This window comes from Rhinolophus hipposideros, assembly GCF_964194185.1.
Source record: "Rhinolophus hipposideros genome assembly, chromosome: 14".
Classification (NCBI taxonomy): domain Eukaryota; kingdom Metazoa; phylum Chordata; class Mammalia; order Chiroptera; family Rhinolophidae; genus Rhinolophus; species Rhinolophus hipposideros.
The window spans coordinates 16,893,943-16,909,337 of NC_138060.1; the positions used below are offsets into that span (position 1 = coordinate 16,893,943).

The 15,395-nt window shown below is 40.9% G+C and overlaps 1 protein-coding gene across 2 annotated transcripts in view; it reads right to left on the reverse strand.

Annotated features, from left to right (window-relative positions):
• The window catches only part of CCDC66 (coiled-coil domain containing 66), a 49,169-nt gene extending 38,041 nt beyond the window's left edge, over window positions 1-11,128 (reverse strand). The window contains exons 1-3 of one of the 2 annotated variants that reach the window (XM_081073406.1): window positions 11,047-11,122; window positions 9,340-9,404; window positions 8,644-8,669 (exon numbers count right to left, since the gene is read on the reverse strand). In XM_081073406.1, the coding sequence (XP_080929532.1) occupies window positions 8,644-8,669; window positions 9,340-9,404; window positions 11,047-11,057 (102 nt within the window). In that variant the 5' untranslated portion in view covers window positions 11,058-11,122. Of the gene's footprint in view, window positions 1-8,643; window positions 8,670-9,339; window positions 9,405-11,046 lie in introns of both variants that reach the window. The other variant, XM_081073407.1, reaches the window with a different exon arrangement.
• Window positions 11,129-15,395: the final 4,267 nt, after the last annotated feature.

Below are 15,395 nucleotides of genomic sequence, written 5' to 3' on the forward strand. Positions count from 1 at the left end.
TGTGCCCCTAAAGTGATTGTACCTCTTCCCTTTAACTTTTATTTTTCTCTGTTGCCCTTTTAGTCTTGTAATATTCTATTATTATTTTGCTTATTGTCTGCCCATTCCACCCCTTTTTAATGTAAACTACACAGGGCAGATTTTTGTCTGCTTTGTCCACTGCTGTATTCCCAGTACCTGGAACAGTGAGTAGAAGAGTAAATTTTTGTTGACTGACTGTCCTCAACTATGCCATTTTAAAGACTGAATTCTTTCTCTCCCCCAACCCCAAATTAGCTCCCCTTTCCAAAATATCCCATTCCTTTGGCTCCGTAGTTCTAATCTCTCAGACCAGTAGCTTTGGAATCATCTTTGACTCTTTATCCTCCTTTAGCTTACCAGCAAGAATTGGTCGGTCTTCCTTCCAAACATTTTTCTCACCATTTAAACAACAATATGCCTAAATTCAGGTTTTCATTACTAGATCACAGCCTATCTCAAATCTATCCCTAAAATTTAATCTACTGTACATTTCTGTAAACCCAACTGACCTGAAACAATTCAACAGTCTTTCAATCAATATTAAGTGTTGCTTTTATGTGCTCATTAGTGTGGGAAAAAGTGTTGGAGGTGTGAAGTTAAATAAGACAAGATTGCTGCTGTGGGGAGTGGGGTAGATTGACACATGGCTTTCATCTGGCTTATCATATCCCAACTTTGTTTTTCAATAAATTATATAATGCTTTGACCAATTAGCCAATCACATTTTGCCCTACTTTTCAAAATATATTGTAGAATCAATATTATTCCACTCACCTTACTACAACCTCTCTCTTCCTGGCTTTAGGCTTTCCATAATACCAATAACTATAATCTAAAATGTCTTTTTACTCTCCCATCCCTGTGGCTATTTTAATATAACTAATTCTATAATTGAGAAGAGGCAAACTCAAATACCTACTGTAAATTAGGCTGGGTGGGAACTAGGATAAACTAAAGAGCACTTTTCCCATCCAAAGGAGGCAGACACTACTCAGAACCAGCCCACACTGCCAAAAAGGAATCTGAGTCTACTTGCTAGATCATCCAATATTTCAAAAGAACCACGAATACCAGATTTTACATCAAATTTTCCAACTTTTAGACACTGGCAATTCATTCTAGTTTTTGAAAACCACTGTGTGGATTAAGCAAATTCTCAGCATACTGCTTATGGCTTACATAGCTGAGCCCTACCACCTCAGTTAGTCTCCAACTACTACAGCTCCTACTAATCTCCCTCTTCTTTAACTTATACTGGCCTTTTTTGGGTCATTAACAGTTGAGCATTTCATTTCTCTAATCAGATTCTCATTCAAACTGCTAAGAAGTGTAGATTTCTCTTGCAAGTCTCTCATTTCTGTCCCCTTCCTTCCATTCTGCTAGCCACCATACAAGTGCAGGACCTCATAAGACTCTCCCTGGACTACAGTAACTGACCTGTAAGTGGTCTCCCTGCTGTGATAATGTCCTTCACAGAGCAGCCTGAAGACTTACAACACAATTAAATCATTATCTAGTCTGCTTTTCAAAAATTCTTTAATACTCCCTACATGCACATCAAGTCAGTTCAAATGAATACACATTTAAACTCTCCATGACTGTAACCCCACTAAGCTTTGTGTGGTATACTTCCCAGAGGTACAGACTATTCCCCAAATTTTGCCCACCATTTTCTGTGAGCTTAGAATACACTTCCCTACTTCTTTTACTATAAATATTTTACTCATCTTTTAAGTTCTAATTAAAGTGTCACCTCATTTATGAACTACTCCCTGGTCTTTTCAAACCACAAAGACCTGCTTTTTCTAATGTTTTCTCCTTTATATAATCCTACTATGACACACATTTTATTCCACTTGTATTATATAGTTATTTACCTGACTGATACCCTCACTTCCAAGAAACAGGAACTAGGTTTTACTCTTGTTTTCCCTGTCACAGTAACAGAACAAATAAAGCCAAGAATAGAGCTCTATAAACATACTGGAATTTTACAGCAGCAGTGAGTCCTGTTAAACAGATATCTATTAATTGGAGCTGTAATTTAACTAGAATTATTTTGCCTCATAACACATCAGAAATAATATACAGAAAAGGTCTTCTAAAAATATTTATTTAATAAACGGGGAGTGGGAAATGACCTGTTATGAGGTCACTAAACATTCCGCTAAACTCTAAATACTTTTTGTAGCTCAACACCAAAGAAGAACAATGAAAGGAGGCAGTAAAAAACTGTGAACTACAACATGAATATTCAATTATGTTTAGGTTACTTAATAAGAATAAGCTATCTAGCCCAAATCATTTCCCAAGTGTTTCTGGGATAAGGTGAATTTTAATAGATTAAAAAGGGTCTTTAGGTCAAAAGCATTTTTATGTAGCATGTTGCTATTTTGCCTAGTTTTAATTCTACCAAATTTTTCATGATATAAAGGCAGTGTCCAGTGTAGTTGTTGAATATTATCTGCTTTTCCAATTTTTATGAGGCCATTCTTAAGCGTGTCACTACTCTGATTCTCACATGCAAAAATACCTGTAAAAAAGTTTTAATGTGTTATGTCTCAAATAATTTGTGAGATAATTCTAAGAGTTTAGAACTCACAAATTACTCATGACACTGAATCATTATATTTCTTTCATTTCTCTTCCTATAAGCTTAAGAAATAAGACTGGTAACCACCTTTACTTACTTCACATTCATTACCACATATTGAAGAAACATGCAGATTTTAATAGACTTAAGAAAGTACTCTGACCACATGTTAAACTTGATGATGATTAGTTAGAGTTCAGCTGTGCTTAAAGAGCATACTATGAAGATGACAGTAATTCAACCTCTGAGGAAGGAGCACAACAGAACTATACCGTTTCCCCGAAAATAAGACCTAGCCAGACGATCAGCTCTAATGCATCTTTTGGAGCAAAAATTAATATAAGACCCAATGTAATATAACATAACATAACATAATATAATACCGAGTCTTAATTTTTGCTCCAAAAGACATATTAGAGCTGATGGTCTGGCTAGGTCTTATTTTCAGGGAAACACAGTAGGTAGGTGTTGTAGTCATTTAGGAGCTTACCCCTGTAGAAAAAAAAAACAACACTGTGGAGCTCTAGTCGAGATGGGACAATAGGTGAAAACTGTGCTGGCCTCCTTCCACGTTCACATCAAATTTAAAACTAAACTACAGAAAACCATCATTGAGAATTGCCTAAAGTCCAGCTGAACATAAATCCTATTACTAAGGATATACAGAAGAAGCCATATTGAGAATGGTTGAAGGGGCGGCGAGGCAGAAAAGGGCTGGTCTCACATGTGGCTGTTAAAAATCAGGTGGGTTATCTCAGCTATGGAGGTCCCCCCTGAGGAGCAAGGGGTCCCAGACTCACACCAGGTTTCCCAACCCAGGGTTCCAGTGCCAGAAAGAGAAGTCCCCATAACTTCTGGCTGTAAAAACCAGCAGAGTTTATGGGTGAGTAAGACAGAGGGCTGCTGGAGTCCCAGGCATTCCTCTAAAAGGGCCTGCACACAAACTTCCTCACTGACAGACTCACTCTGAGCTCCAGCACTGGGGCAGCAGCTTAAAAAGCACCAGAAATATACAGGGAGGAACTCAATTATCTGGCTTCAAGGTGAGGGCTACAGGGGAAGCTTTCTCCTGGACAGAAGTGCTGGCAGAAGCCATTGTCTGATGAGCCCTCACCCCTCCCGCCGTGCAGACGCAGGCAGACACCCTACTATGAGCCTCCATTAACCCAGCTAACACTGTTCATCTTGCCTGGTGATTCTGAGACCCTGCCCCACCCAATTTGTGGACACACCCAATTTGTGGACCCACGCAAGGTGATTCCAGTGGCTTTTCCATCCAAACAGCCTGTCTTGGATCATGCTGTTGACTTTCCTAAAATCTCTCAAAGATTCACAAACACCAAACAAGCAGCAGCTGGCCTCACGTCTCAAGATCACAGCTTGGCCTCTCCCAGGCACCTCCAAGCCCAGCATGGGTGGCTGCCATCTACGAATTGCTTTGTGGCTCATGCCAGATGACCCTGGGCAGGGCACAGGCTGCAGTTGAAGTTGGCCTGCAGCAAGGCCCCTCCCAAGGGGCCCCAATACCAACATACCAGGTAGCCAGCTTCAGAACACACCAGAGTACCACCTAACCACCTCCACAAACTCCACATCCAAAGGGCAGACTGACTAGGTACCATAGCGCCGCTAAGGCAAATCCTGCTCCATAGAGTGAGCCCTTGCACAACAGCTCCTCCACCATAGTCACATCCAGTCCTCACAGTCAGCTTGAGGGTCAATCCCTCCCACTGTGTTCCAACAGCAATCAAGGCTCAACTACAAGAGGAGTGCACACACAAGCCACACAAGGGACACACCTTGAGCACCAGGTTCATCTGACCAGGGAGACTAAGCCCCACAGGACACATACTACATAAGGCCACTCTACCAAGACCAGGAGACATAGCAGCCCTACAGGGAAGCAGCCAAAATGAGGAGACAAAGAAACATCTCCCAAATGAAAGATATAACAAAACTCTGGAAAAAGAACTAAATAGAGACAAGCAATCTACCAGATGCAGAGTTCAAAACACTGGTTATAAGGATGCTCAATGATCTCAGTGAGAACTTCAACAAAGAGATAGGAAACATAAAAATGGAGACAGAAAACATAAAAAACAACCACTCAGAAATGAAAAATACAGTAACTGAAATGAAGAATACATTACAGGAAATGAACAGTAGATTAGATGAAGCAGAGGACTGAATCAGCAATTTAAAAGATGAGGAGGCAAAAACCACCCAACCAAAACAGCAAAAAAAAAAAAAAAAAAAAAAAGAGGACAGTTTAAGGGACCTCTGGGACAATATCAAGTGTACCAACATTTGAATCATAGGGGTATCAAAAGGAGAAGAGAGCAAGGAATTGAAAACCATTTGAAGAAATAATGACTAAAAACTTCCCTAACCTAACCTGGCAAAGGAAATAGACATGCAAGCCCAGGTAGCACAGAGTCACAAACAAGACGAATCCAAAGAGGCCCACATTCAAGACAAATCATAATTAAAATGCCAAAGGTTAAAGACAAACAGTGATTTTTTTTAAAAGCAGTTAAGAGAAAGGCAGTTAGTTGCCTACATGGGAGCTCCCATAAGACTGTCAGCTGATTTCTCAACAGAAACTTTGCAGGCCAGGAGGGACTGGCACAACATATTCAAAGTGATGAAAAGCAAGGACCTACAACCAAGATTATTCTACCCAGCAAAGCTATCATTTAGAATTGAAGGAGAGATAGCTTCTCAGACAAAAGCTAAAGGAGTTCATCAACACCAAACTAGTATTATAAGAAATGTGAAAGGGACTTCTTTAAGGAAAAAAAAAGATCAAAAATAGGAATAACAAAATGGCACCAACTACATTATTTATCAACAGTTTGTAAATGTAAATGGATTAAATGCTCCAATCAAAAGACATTGGGTGGTGAATGGATAAGAAAATAAGACCTTCACACATGCAGCCTACAAGACACTCACTTCCGATAGAAACACACACAGACTCAAAGTAAAGGGATGGAAAAAGATATTTTATGAAAATGGAAACAACAAAAAAGGTGGGGTGGCAATACTTATACCAGACAAAACAGACTTTAAAAAATGTCTGTAACAAGAGACAAAGAAGGACCTAGTAATTACACTTCTTGTTATTTATCCAAAGAAACCCAAACCACTAATTTGAAAAGACATTATGCTTCCATACGTTCATTGCAGCATTATTTACAATAGCCAAGAAATGGATGCAACCTAAGTATCCTCAATAGATGACTGAATAAAGAAGTGGTGCATATATACAATGGAACATTACTCAGCCATCAATAACATGGATGGACCTAGAGGGTATTACGCTGAGTGAAATTAAGTCAGACAGAGAAAGACAAATATCATATGATTTCACTTACATGTGGAATCTAAAAAAATAAACAAACAGAAGCAAACTCATGGATAAGAGAACACTTTGATGGTTGCCAGATGGGAGGAAAGGTTGGGAGGATGGGTGAAGGGAGAGAAGGGATTAAGAGATACAAACTGGTAGTTACAAAATAGTCATGGAGATGTAAAGTACAGCATAGGGAATACAGTCAGTAATATTTTAATTACTATGTATGGTGTCAGATGGATACTTGATTTATTGGAGTGATTATTTAGTAAGTTATATAAATGTCTACCATGTTTCCCCGAAAATAAGACCTAGCCGGACAATCAGCTCTAATGTGTCTTTTTGGAGCATAAATTATTATAAGACCCAGTCTTATTTTATTGTAAGACCAGGTATACTAATATAAAATAATATATAATATAACATAATATATAATACCAGGTCTTATATTAATTTTTGCTCCAAAAGACGCATTAGAGCTGATTGTCCAGCTCGGTCTAATTTTCGGGGAAACAGGGTAATCACTATGTTGGTACACCTAAAACTGATATAATATTGCATGACAATTGTAACTGAAAAATACAAATTACATTTAAAAATTGTATATATTTAGGATACAACTTGATGATTTTAATATAGGGAAGGGGCATAAGGACTATTTTTATAGAAAAAGGAACTAAAAGGTTGGATTCCAAGCCTGCTGCCTGTGTGCTGCCAAACACAGAACTCAGGCAGAATGTAAGCAATCACACAGAATAGATCACCAGAAGCCTGCTGAGTAGAGATTCCATTATGGCCATTCCTGTAATTAAACCTATTACAAACTGGTCGCAGGCTGTACCTTACAAAAGTTAAAGGTAAACCTGCCCCTATTCCTCTTTATACCTTGCAGAAATTCCCCATACCAAGAAGTTTTCCATGGAAATAAGAAACACATAGAAACCCCAGCAGAGAGGATGGAGGGGGTCTCTCTTCCACTAGCAATTAGAAGGTGGCCTTTCTTTTCTTACCTCTCTGCTAAAACAACTTACTTTCACTTTAAACTCTAGAGTGGTTCACATTTGAATTCTTTCCTATGTGAAGCTAAGGAACCTTGTTATTTCAGGGTTTGAGTCCCCACTTTGGGGACTCACCCCCACCACAATCAATCTAATTAACATATCCACTACCTCACAGTTACCATTCATCAGTATTTTGGAGTCCCAAAAGCAAGAGGGATAAAGCCAAACAATTTGCTTTAAAACAGTAAAACATTTAAGTTCAGCATCAGCTGAGGCATAATAGTTACTCTGGAAAAAAATCCTACAATAAAATATCCCTAGACCACCGGTAGAATTTTGTAATGATTCTACCAAAAGTCTAAGACTAGTAACTTTGTTTATTATACGCATGAAAGGGTATCTCCAGATGTTCTAAATTGATTAAAAAGACAATGAAATGTATTCACAAATGTGGTGAATATAGCAAATCCATTAATGACATCAATGGAAGAGGAAACACGTGAAAGAGAATAGAGGCCAAGGGAAGATAGAAATCAACTATTACAAATAGCTTTTTATCCAGGAGCTTGAAAGGGAGCCCTGTTTGTTTATGTGACGCAAATAAAAATACTTGCAGTATTTTAATAGGACAGGGTCAGGAAAAAATACACAATCTGTATTCTGGTACTAAGGGAACATACAAGGTATATAACTATATACCATATAATAGAAATAATTTTTACAGGTAGCTTGTGGAATTACTCTGACCATCATCACCCATTTATCAAGTGATTGATATGCTGGGTACTCAAGCAACTTCTTCACCTTGATTAAACCTAGAAGAAATAGCAAAACCATCAAGGGTTCAGAGTTGAAGAGAAAAGTGCCACTCATCCACAATAGGATCTATTCAAAGATGTGCAAAGAAAGCCGTTAAGACGCCGGAAAGATCAAGAAAAAAGTGGCTACAGTAAGTTATGGAAGAGCAGAGTACCAATTTCTACTGATGTTAACCTAAAAATGGAAAAAGAAATAACAAAAAAAATAGCAGTGGTAACAAACATTTTTTAAAGTGGTAATGTAACTTTGTAGGAAAAGGTACTATGGGTTCCTGATAAAGAAAAACAACTTAAAAGGAAATTTATCAGTAAGCTGAAATATGATCTCTTAAAGGAAAAAGCTAAATGCATGTAAAAACTTATGAATTCAATACACCCTTTTGGTGTGGGAAAGTGGAATGTGAGGATAAAAAATAATTTTTTTTTGTTTTAAAGTCTAAATATCCAATTTTAAACATCTTTGGGAACTGTGCTCCCCAGTTCCCACAGTTATTAGTAGCTAATAAATTTAAATAAAATTAAAAATTCAATTCCTTAGTCAAACTAGCTACCTTTCAAGTGCTCAATAATCACACACAGCTAGTGGCTGACAACTATATTGCACAGCAATGATTTTAGAACATTTCTATCATGGCAGAAAGCTTTACTAGATAGCACTGATCTATAAAAAAAGGTTCTAAAAGGCTTTTTGAACAGCAAAATTATGATTCCATTTCTGTGAAAGGACCAGCCTGAAACCAAGGGAACAATAACGTCTCACCAGCATTCCAAACCCCTTATAATATTTTGACAGGAATTATTTCCAAATCATATTTTACATTTGAAAACAGATCAGGTCAAAGTCATTTGTCTTACCTTCACAGAAATTTTTGATTTACGTTCTACAAAAGAAAACAAAAATTACTAAACTATCAACCAAAAACATACTAAGGCAGTCACAAAAGAAAATTTTCATTAGCATTGTCTTAAGAATTTATCAATTAGAAATATTAACCCCCAAAACATTAACTTTAGATCCTGAGTGTTCTTTAATAGTGTGGTTCAAGTATTTTGATTTCATGTTTATTTTCCAAGGTAAAACTATAAACAGATCAGGGAAAAAGAAAATGTGAATGAGAAGACTACCAAAGTATATTAGTTTTAAAACTGATAGTACTGAAAATGACTTTAGCAACTGTGCTCTTACTATAAATTTAATTTTCTCAAACAATACATTCTTTACATGCACAAAACATAATTACATGCTTCACCTAGATTATTAATTAGGCAACGTGGATACTTGCTACATGTAAATATAATGAAGGGATGTATAACATATGAACTATACTGGGACATTAAATTTTATGAATAAATACTGACAGTGGTAAGCAGTGACATAATTAATATGACTTAACTTGGCAAAAAATAAATTTGAGGAAGTTAGAGGAAACAGCTTTTTCAAAGTACCATTCAAATATCATTCTATTACAAGCAGAAAGTCTGTTAAATTAGTATAAATTTTAGGTAGGAATCTAAAAAGTTAACATTTTAGATTCCAGTAACACAGCATACCATATGGAGACAATATTAGCTTGGTTTTTCCATCCAATAATTCAGTTTCAAGCTTTAAACCATCTCTGCAAAATAAAAGAGAGTTGTAATTTTAAGAAACAGCAACATTTTACGTAGCCAGAAATGTTCATTTGAACCCTTAAAGTAAATCTGTTCTTTTGAATTTATACATGAATCTTGTAAATATGAAACCATTCTTTTAATTAAAAACATTTTTCATTCCAAGATAAAAATGAAAACTACAAGGAGAAAATTTTTTAAACTTTCCAATACAAAGAATTTATCTTTAACCTGAAATTTCATTTTGTTACTGGTAAGCAACTAATTAATTCAGTTATCGTATCATCATTTAAATCTTGTAAGTCTAGACTGAAAAACACGCTGATACCAAAACTCCTCACCTAAGTTAAAGGAGCAAAACATATCTACCATCTATTAGTTTCATAAGGATCTTAAGACTAACGCCTTCTATGGCGTATCTAGAGCATTATTTGAAAATGAGCTATAATGTTGCTACCGGGATTATCCACTGCTTGAGCATAGAGTTCTACTCTATTTTGAAGATTTCAACTAAAACATATTCACATTTAGCGACACTTTTGTTACTATCAAAACAATAAATCTATAATAAACTTTGGCAGCTATAATTTATTTGTGCGTCTCCACTCAAAGAGCACAAAGTAACAGAAGACACTGCCAAAGAACTCTGTACATCTGTTAAGGTCCTTATAAAAAGTCCTCTAAAAACAAAAATAGTGGTCCACACAGTTATTTCACTATTTAAGTAAAAAAAGAAAGGGGCGTGGGGGGGGTGGTTAAAAGTGACTTCCAAGAGACAAAATTAAATCCAACGGGCCCAAAAAAGAGAAAGGGTGGGAAAAGTCTGATTAGGAATATGAAACTTGAGGTGTCGCTAAAGTAGGGGAAATCAAGTTAACATGTTTCTAAAAACACCGGAAAGAATGGGTTTCAAGGTCTCCCCTGTTGGAGGAATACGAACAGTTCCTGTGTACGTTGGTGAAACTTAAAAAAAGGCCTTGCCTGAAACAGCAAATTGTGTCTGTTTAGCACTGCCGCGGTGTCAATTCCTTCAGGCACGGGCTGCCTTCCGTGTTTTTATATCCCTAAATACTAGAACAAAATTCATTTGCTGAACGATGTGCAACAGTCCGAGTTGGGTGACTCTCCTCTTCTTAAAAATACTAACATTCCCAGGACTGAAAGCCGTGCAAGTCCTTTTCATTTACTGAACCACTCCCGAACGAGAGCCTATAAAGGGCCCGGCACCGGGACTACCGGGGTTCCCTAAGAAGCATCACTTCCCACGCGGCGGGCGCTGCGCTCACGGGCTCCGTCAGTGCAAAGACTCCAAAGACACGTCGCAGAGAACCAGGCGCCTGGGCCAGGATTTCTCCCTGGGACGCTAAGCTTTACCGCTTCCTCTGCCCTCACGGTTTACCTCCTCCCGTCCTTCTCCGCCCCGAGGTAAACGAGCCCGCGGACAGGAGATCATCAGTTTTAATCCCAATGAAGAGAAAAGCAAGGGCTACGGGGGTGGGGGGGCGGTACAGGACGACCGGCCCCCTGGCCCCCTCCTCACTGCGGCCTGAGGCGGGGCAGGCCTGGAAGGTTCTCCGCGGAGGATGCCAGGGGCCCACCAGCCTCACGCTCCACCCGCTGAAGCCCACCGTCCTCGCCCCAGCTTACCCCAAGTTCATGGCCTGACCCCTCGCCGCAGCCACTGGACGCTCAAGCCCCTTGTGTACGTCGGTTGCCGCTGCCGATCAACAAGCTCTACGCCGATTGGATCCAAGGATGCCGGCGAGCTGGGAGAGACGATCAATCAGGGCTGCGCTTGCTTGTGGGTGCGCTCACCGGGGGCGGGGCTGCAGGGGCGACCGGCTTTCCTAGGCAGGCCTGGGGCTGGGGGCCTGGCGCCTGGGTGGTACGGGCCCGCCTTTGGGCCTCCAAGGTGTGTCCTCCCAGAGTTCCCAGGGAGTCCTTGGGAAAGGGCCTCCGCTCAGGCGGAAGTGGCAAACATAGGAACAAAAAGCATAAGCGTTTTTAGGAAATTAACACGTTTTACATTTGGAAGCGATGCTTATTTTAGTATAAAATAAATGTGGGGATGGGTTCTGGGGAGAAACTCCTAGGGCGGGTACAGGTTATGTCTTATTTCTTGCCGTGACCTCAGCATGAAGCATACCACATTGTAGCTCTTTTTCAAATAGCAGCAATACTCGCAAAGTTCTCAATAAATTTAGCTCTTAGGTGCCAGACAAGGATCTGAGCGCCTTAAGTTTATTATTTAAGCTTTAGAACATCCTTGAGGCACAGAGATGTTAAGCAACTTGTCCAAAGTCACTCTCTCTATCAAGCAATCTGACAGCAGAGCCCCTGTTGCAATCTAGTGTGACGTGAGCCTAACTCCTCTTTGTCCTTTGTATCTCAATTTAAACTTCACTTTCTTTAGGAAGCTCCTCTGGGACCCACTCGCAGGGAAACCAGAAACCCATTCCCTGAACTCCCCAAAGCTGCCCTTTCAATCAGGATACTAATTCTTTTAAGATGTTGTCACGTGGGGTGTCACGAGGGGTCTCTGGTCCTGCTCCTCACATACGAACGCAGGTCATGGTGAGGCCAAAAAGGAAACCAGTGGAGCCATGGATAGGGGATTCATACAACTATTTCTCCCGGGCGGCTGGGTTGGAGACACAGGAAGCAGGAGCCACACGATCTGCAACCTGCCGTCCACTTCTCTCTGCCAACCAACCTCACTTGCTGGCTGCATTCCACCATGCTAACTGCAATCTGCTCCTGCCAGCTCAGCCACCATCCTCTTGCTATCCCCCATTTCCTGCCAGTGTAGCCACGGTAGTTATATTACTGGCCAATGGCTCACTGGTTACAGCTGACGGCCAACTAGCCACAGCTGATGGCCATCCAATCACAGTTGATGGCCATTTACTACCCGAGTAAGCACCTTTCCACGTGAGGGCGAGAGCCTGGAAACTACACTCCTAGCTCTGTCCCCACACTCCACCCCTACAGAGTCTCGCCTCACAATCTATTAGACAAGCATCTTCCGCAAGGGGCCCTATTCAAGGAGCCTGGAGGTGAATGCAATATCCTGGACACAGCCAGGTTCTCTGGGCACAGCCAGGGTTTATCAGGGCACCACCAATCGTTCTGGGCACAACCAGACTTCCTGGGCTTCTTAGGGTCACTGACCACCAGTCTCCCCGGGCACAGCCAGGGCCTCTCAGGGCCCTGCCACTCTCTCGGGGCACAGCCAGGCTTCCTGGGCTCAACCATGGCTCTCAGGTCACTGACATTCTCCTGGGCCTCTCAGGGTACTGTGCTGGAACAACAGCAAGTCACAGTCAAGGTGCTTACATATTCTCGATGGCAGCCGGTCAAGACACAAAAGCAAACATCTGCCAGTTCCATTACATTGTGGTATGTTCCCAAGCAAACAGTCAAGCGGTCCATTAAATTAGGGATGGAAGGCAATTTGCCCATAGTCCATAGTCATTCACCAGGGCTGTCCTGGGGGTGAGGAACGACCTTGACCTCACCCTCATCTCCCATGGAGGACTCAGCAAGCATTTCCTCCTGGGACTACAGGTCCTGCATCTGGGCTGCCTCAGCAAGCACTTCCCAGCCCACAGGGCCAAAACGACCTTCGCTTTCTCTGGCCTATGCTGTTTGGGAAACCGTTTACGTCTTCCCACCCCTCCACGGGGGTCCAGCTCTCCGGCAGCTGCTTCTCCTGGTCTTCCTGAGACTGGGTGTTTATACACACAAACTGCTCCACCGCCCTTCGGAGAGCTTTGGCCGGTTCCATACCCTGCTCGCTGTGCCATTTGTCATGTAGGGTGTCATACAGGGTCTCTGGTCCCGCTCCCCACATAAGAACGCAGGACATGGTGAGGCCAAAAAGGAACACCCACAGAGCCATAGATAGGGGAGTCATACCACCATAGTCTCGCTGGCAGCTGGGTTTGAAACCCAGGAAGCAGGAGCCACACGATCCGCAACCTGCCGTCCACTTCTCTCTGCCAACCAACCACACTTGCTAACTGCAATCCACCCTTGCCAGCTCAGCCAGCATCTTCCTGCTAGTCCCCATTTGCTGCTAGCGTAGTCACGGCAGCTATATTAGTGGCCAGTGGCTCACTGGTTACAGCTGACGGCCAACTAGCCACAGCTGATGGCCATCCAATCACAGTTGATGGCCATTTACTACCTGAGCCAGCACCTTTCTATGTGAGGTCGAGAGCCTGGAAACTGCACTCCTGACTCTGTCCCCAAAACTGGACCTGTGGATAATACTCTTAAATAATCACTTGTTAATTTACTTGACTGAATAAATGAACAGGGACTAATGTACATTTGATCCTGTGTTGTTTATTTAAGGAATACTTATCTATTCATAGAAAAAAGGCTAAAAGTATTTAAAGTAATATGTTAACAGGAGCATTTCTGTGATATAGAGTGGTGTGACTTTTAAATTATTATTTTGTTTCTAACTTATTAAGAAAATGTTTAAGGAAACAAACAAACAAAACATGACAGAATGGTCACAATGAACACTTCATATATCCTCTACCTAGATTTGACAATTAGTAATGTTTTGCTACATTTGTGTGGGGACAGAGCCAGGAGTGCAGTTTCCAGGCTCTCGCCATCACATGGAAAGGTGCTCCCTCAGGTAGTAAATGGCCATCAACTGTGATTGGATGACCATCAGCTGTGGCTAGTTGGCCGTCAGCTGTAACCAGTGAGCCATTGGCCAGTAATATAACTACCGTGGCTACGCTAGCAGCAAATGGGGAGCTAGCAAGATGGTGGTTGAGATAGCAAGAGCAGATTGCAGTTAGCATGGTGGATTGCAGCTAGCAAGTGAGTTTGGTTGGCTGAGAGAAGTGGACGGCAGGTTGCAGATAGTGTGGCTCCTGCTTTCTGTGTCTCCAGCCCAGCCACCAGTGAGACTATAGTGGTATGACTCCCCTACCTATGGCTCCGTGTGTGTTCCTTTTTGGTCTCAGCATGTCCTGCGTTCTTATGTGGGAGGCGGGATCAGAGACCCCGCATGACACCCCGCATGACACCCTGCATGACAATTTGCTTTCTCTCTCTTCCTCTCTGTCTTCTCCCTACCCCCAAAGGAGTAGGCAGGCACACCCATACATCCCCCCACTCCCGCCCCAAATACACCCAATCTTTTTTTGCATCACTATTTGCAAGTATGTTGTAGACATTATAACACTTCACCCTTAAACATTAAAGCATGTATCTCCCAAGAATAAGGGCATTCTCCTTTATAATCACAGCACTATTATCACACCTAAGAAAGTTAGCAACTTCCTAACATCAAATGTTACGTCTATGTTGATGTTCTGTTCCTATTTAATTTTCCCCACTTGTCCTAAGAATATCTTATAGTTTTTTATTTACAAATCGAGAGTTAGTCAAGCATTACACTTTGCATTTGACTGTTAAGGATCCCCTCTCTCCAGAAAAACAGTATATTTATTAATGAATGCTTACCCTATACCTTTTATTTTTTACTGTAGAAATAGCTATAACAAAAGTTTCCATTTTAACCATTTTCAAGTGTGCAATTCAGTGGTACAATATTGTGTAACCATAACCAGTATCTATTTCCAAAACTCCATACTTATTAAGTAATAACTCCCCATTTTTCCCTCCCCCCCAAACCTCTGGTAACCTGTATTCTCATTTCTGTCTCTTTATGAATTAATATATTCTAGATGTTTCATATAAGTGGAATCATACATTTGTCCTTTTGGGTCTGACTTCTTTCACTTAGCATAATCTTTAAGGTTCATCCATGTTGTAGTATGTGTCAGAACTTCATTCCTTTTTATGGTCAAATAACATTCCATTGTATGTCTGTACTTCATTTGTTTATCCATTCTTCTATTCTTCTGTTGATGGACACTTGGGTTGTTTCCATGTTTTAGCCCTTGTGAATAATGCTGCAGTGAATGTTGGTGTGTGAGAATCTGTTTGAATCCCTGTGCGTTCGG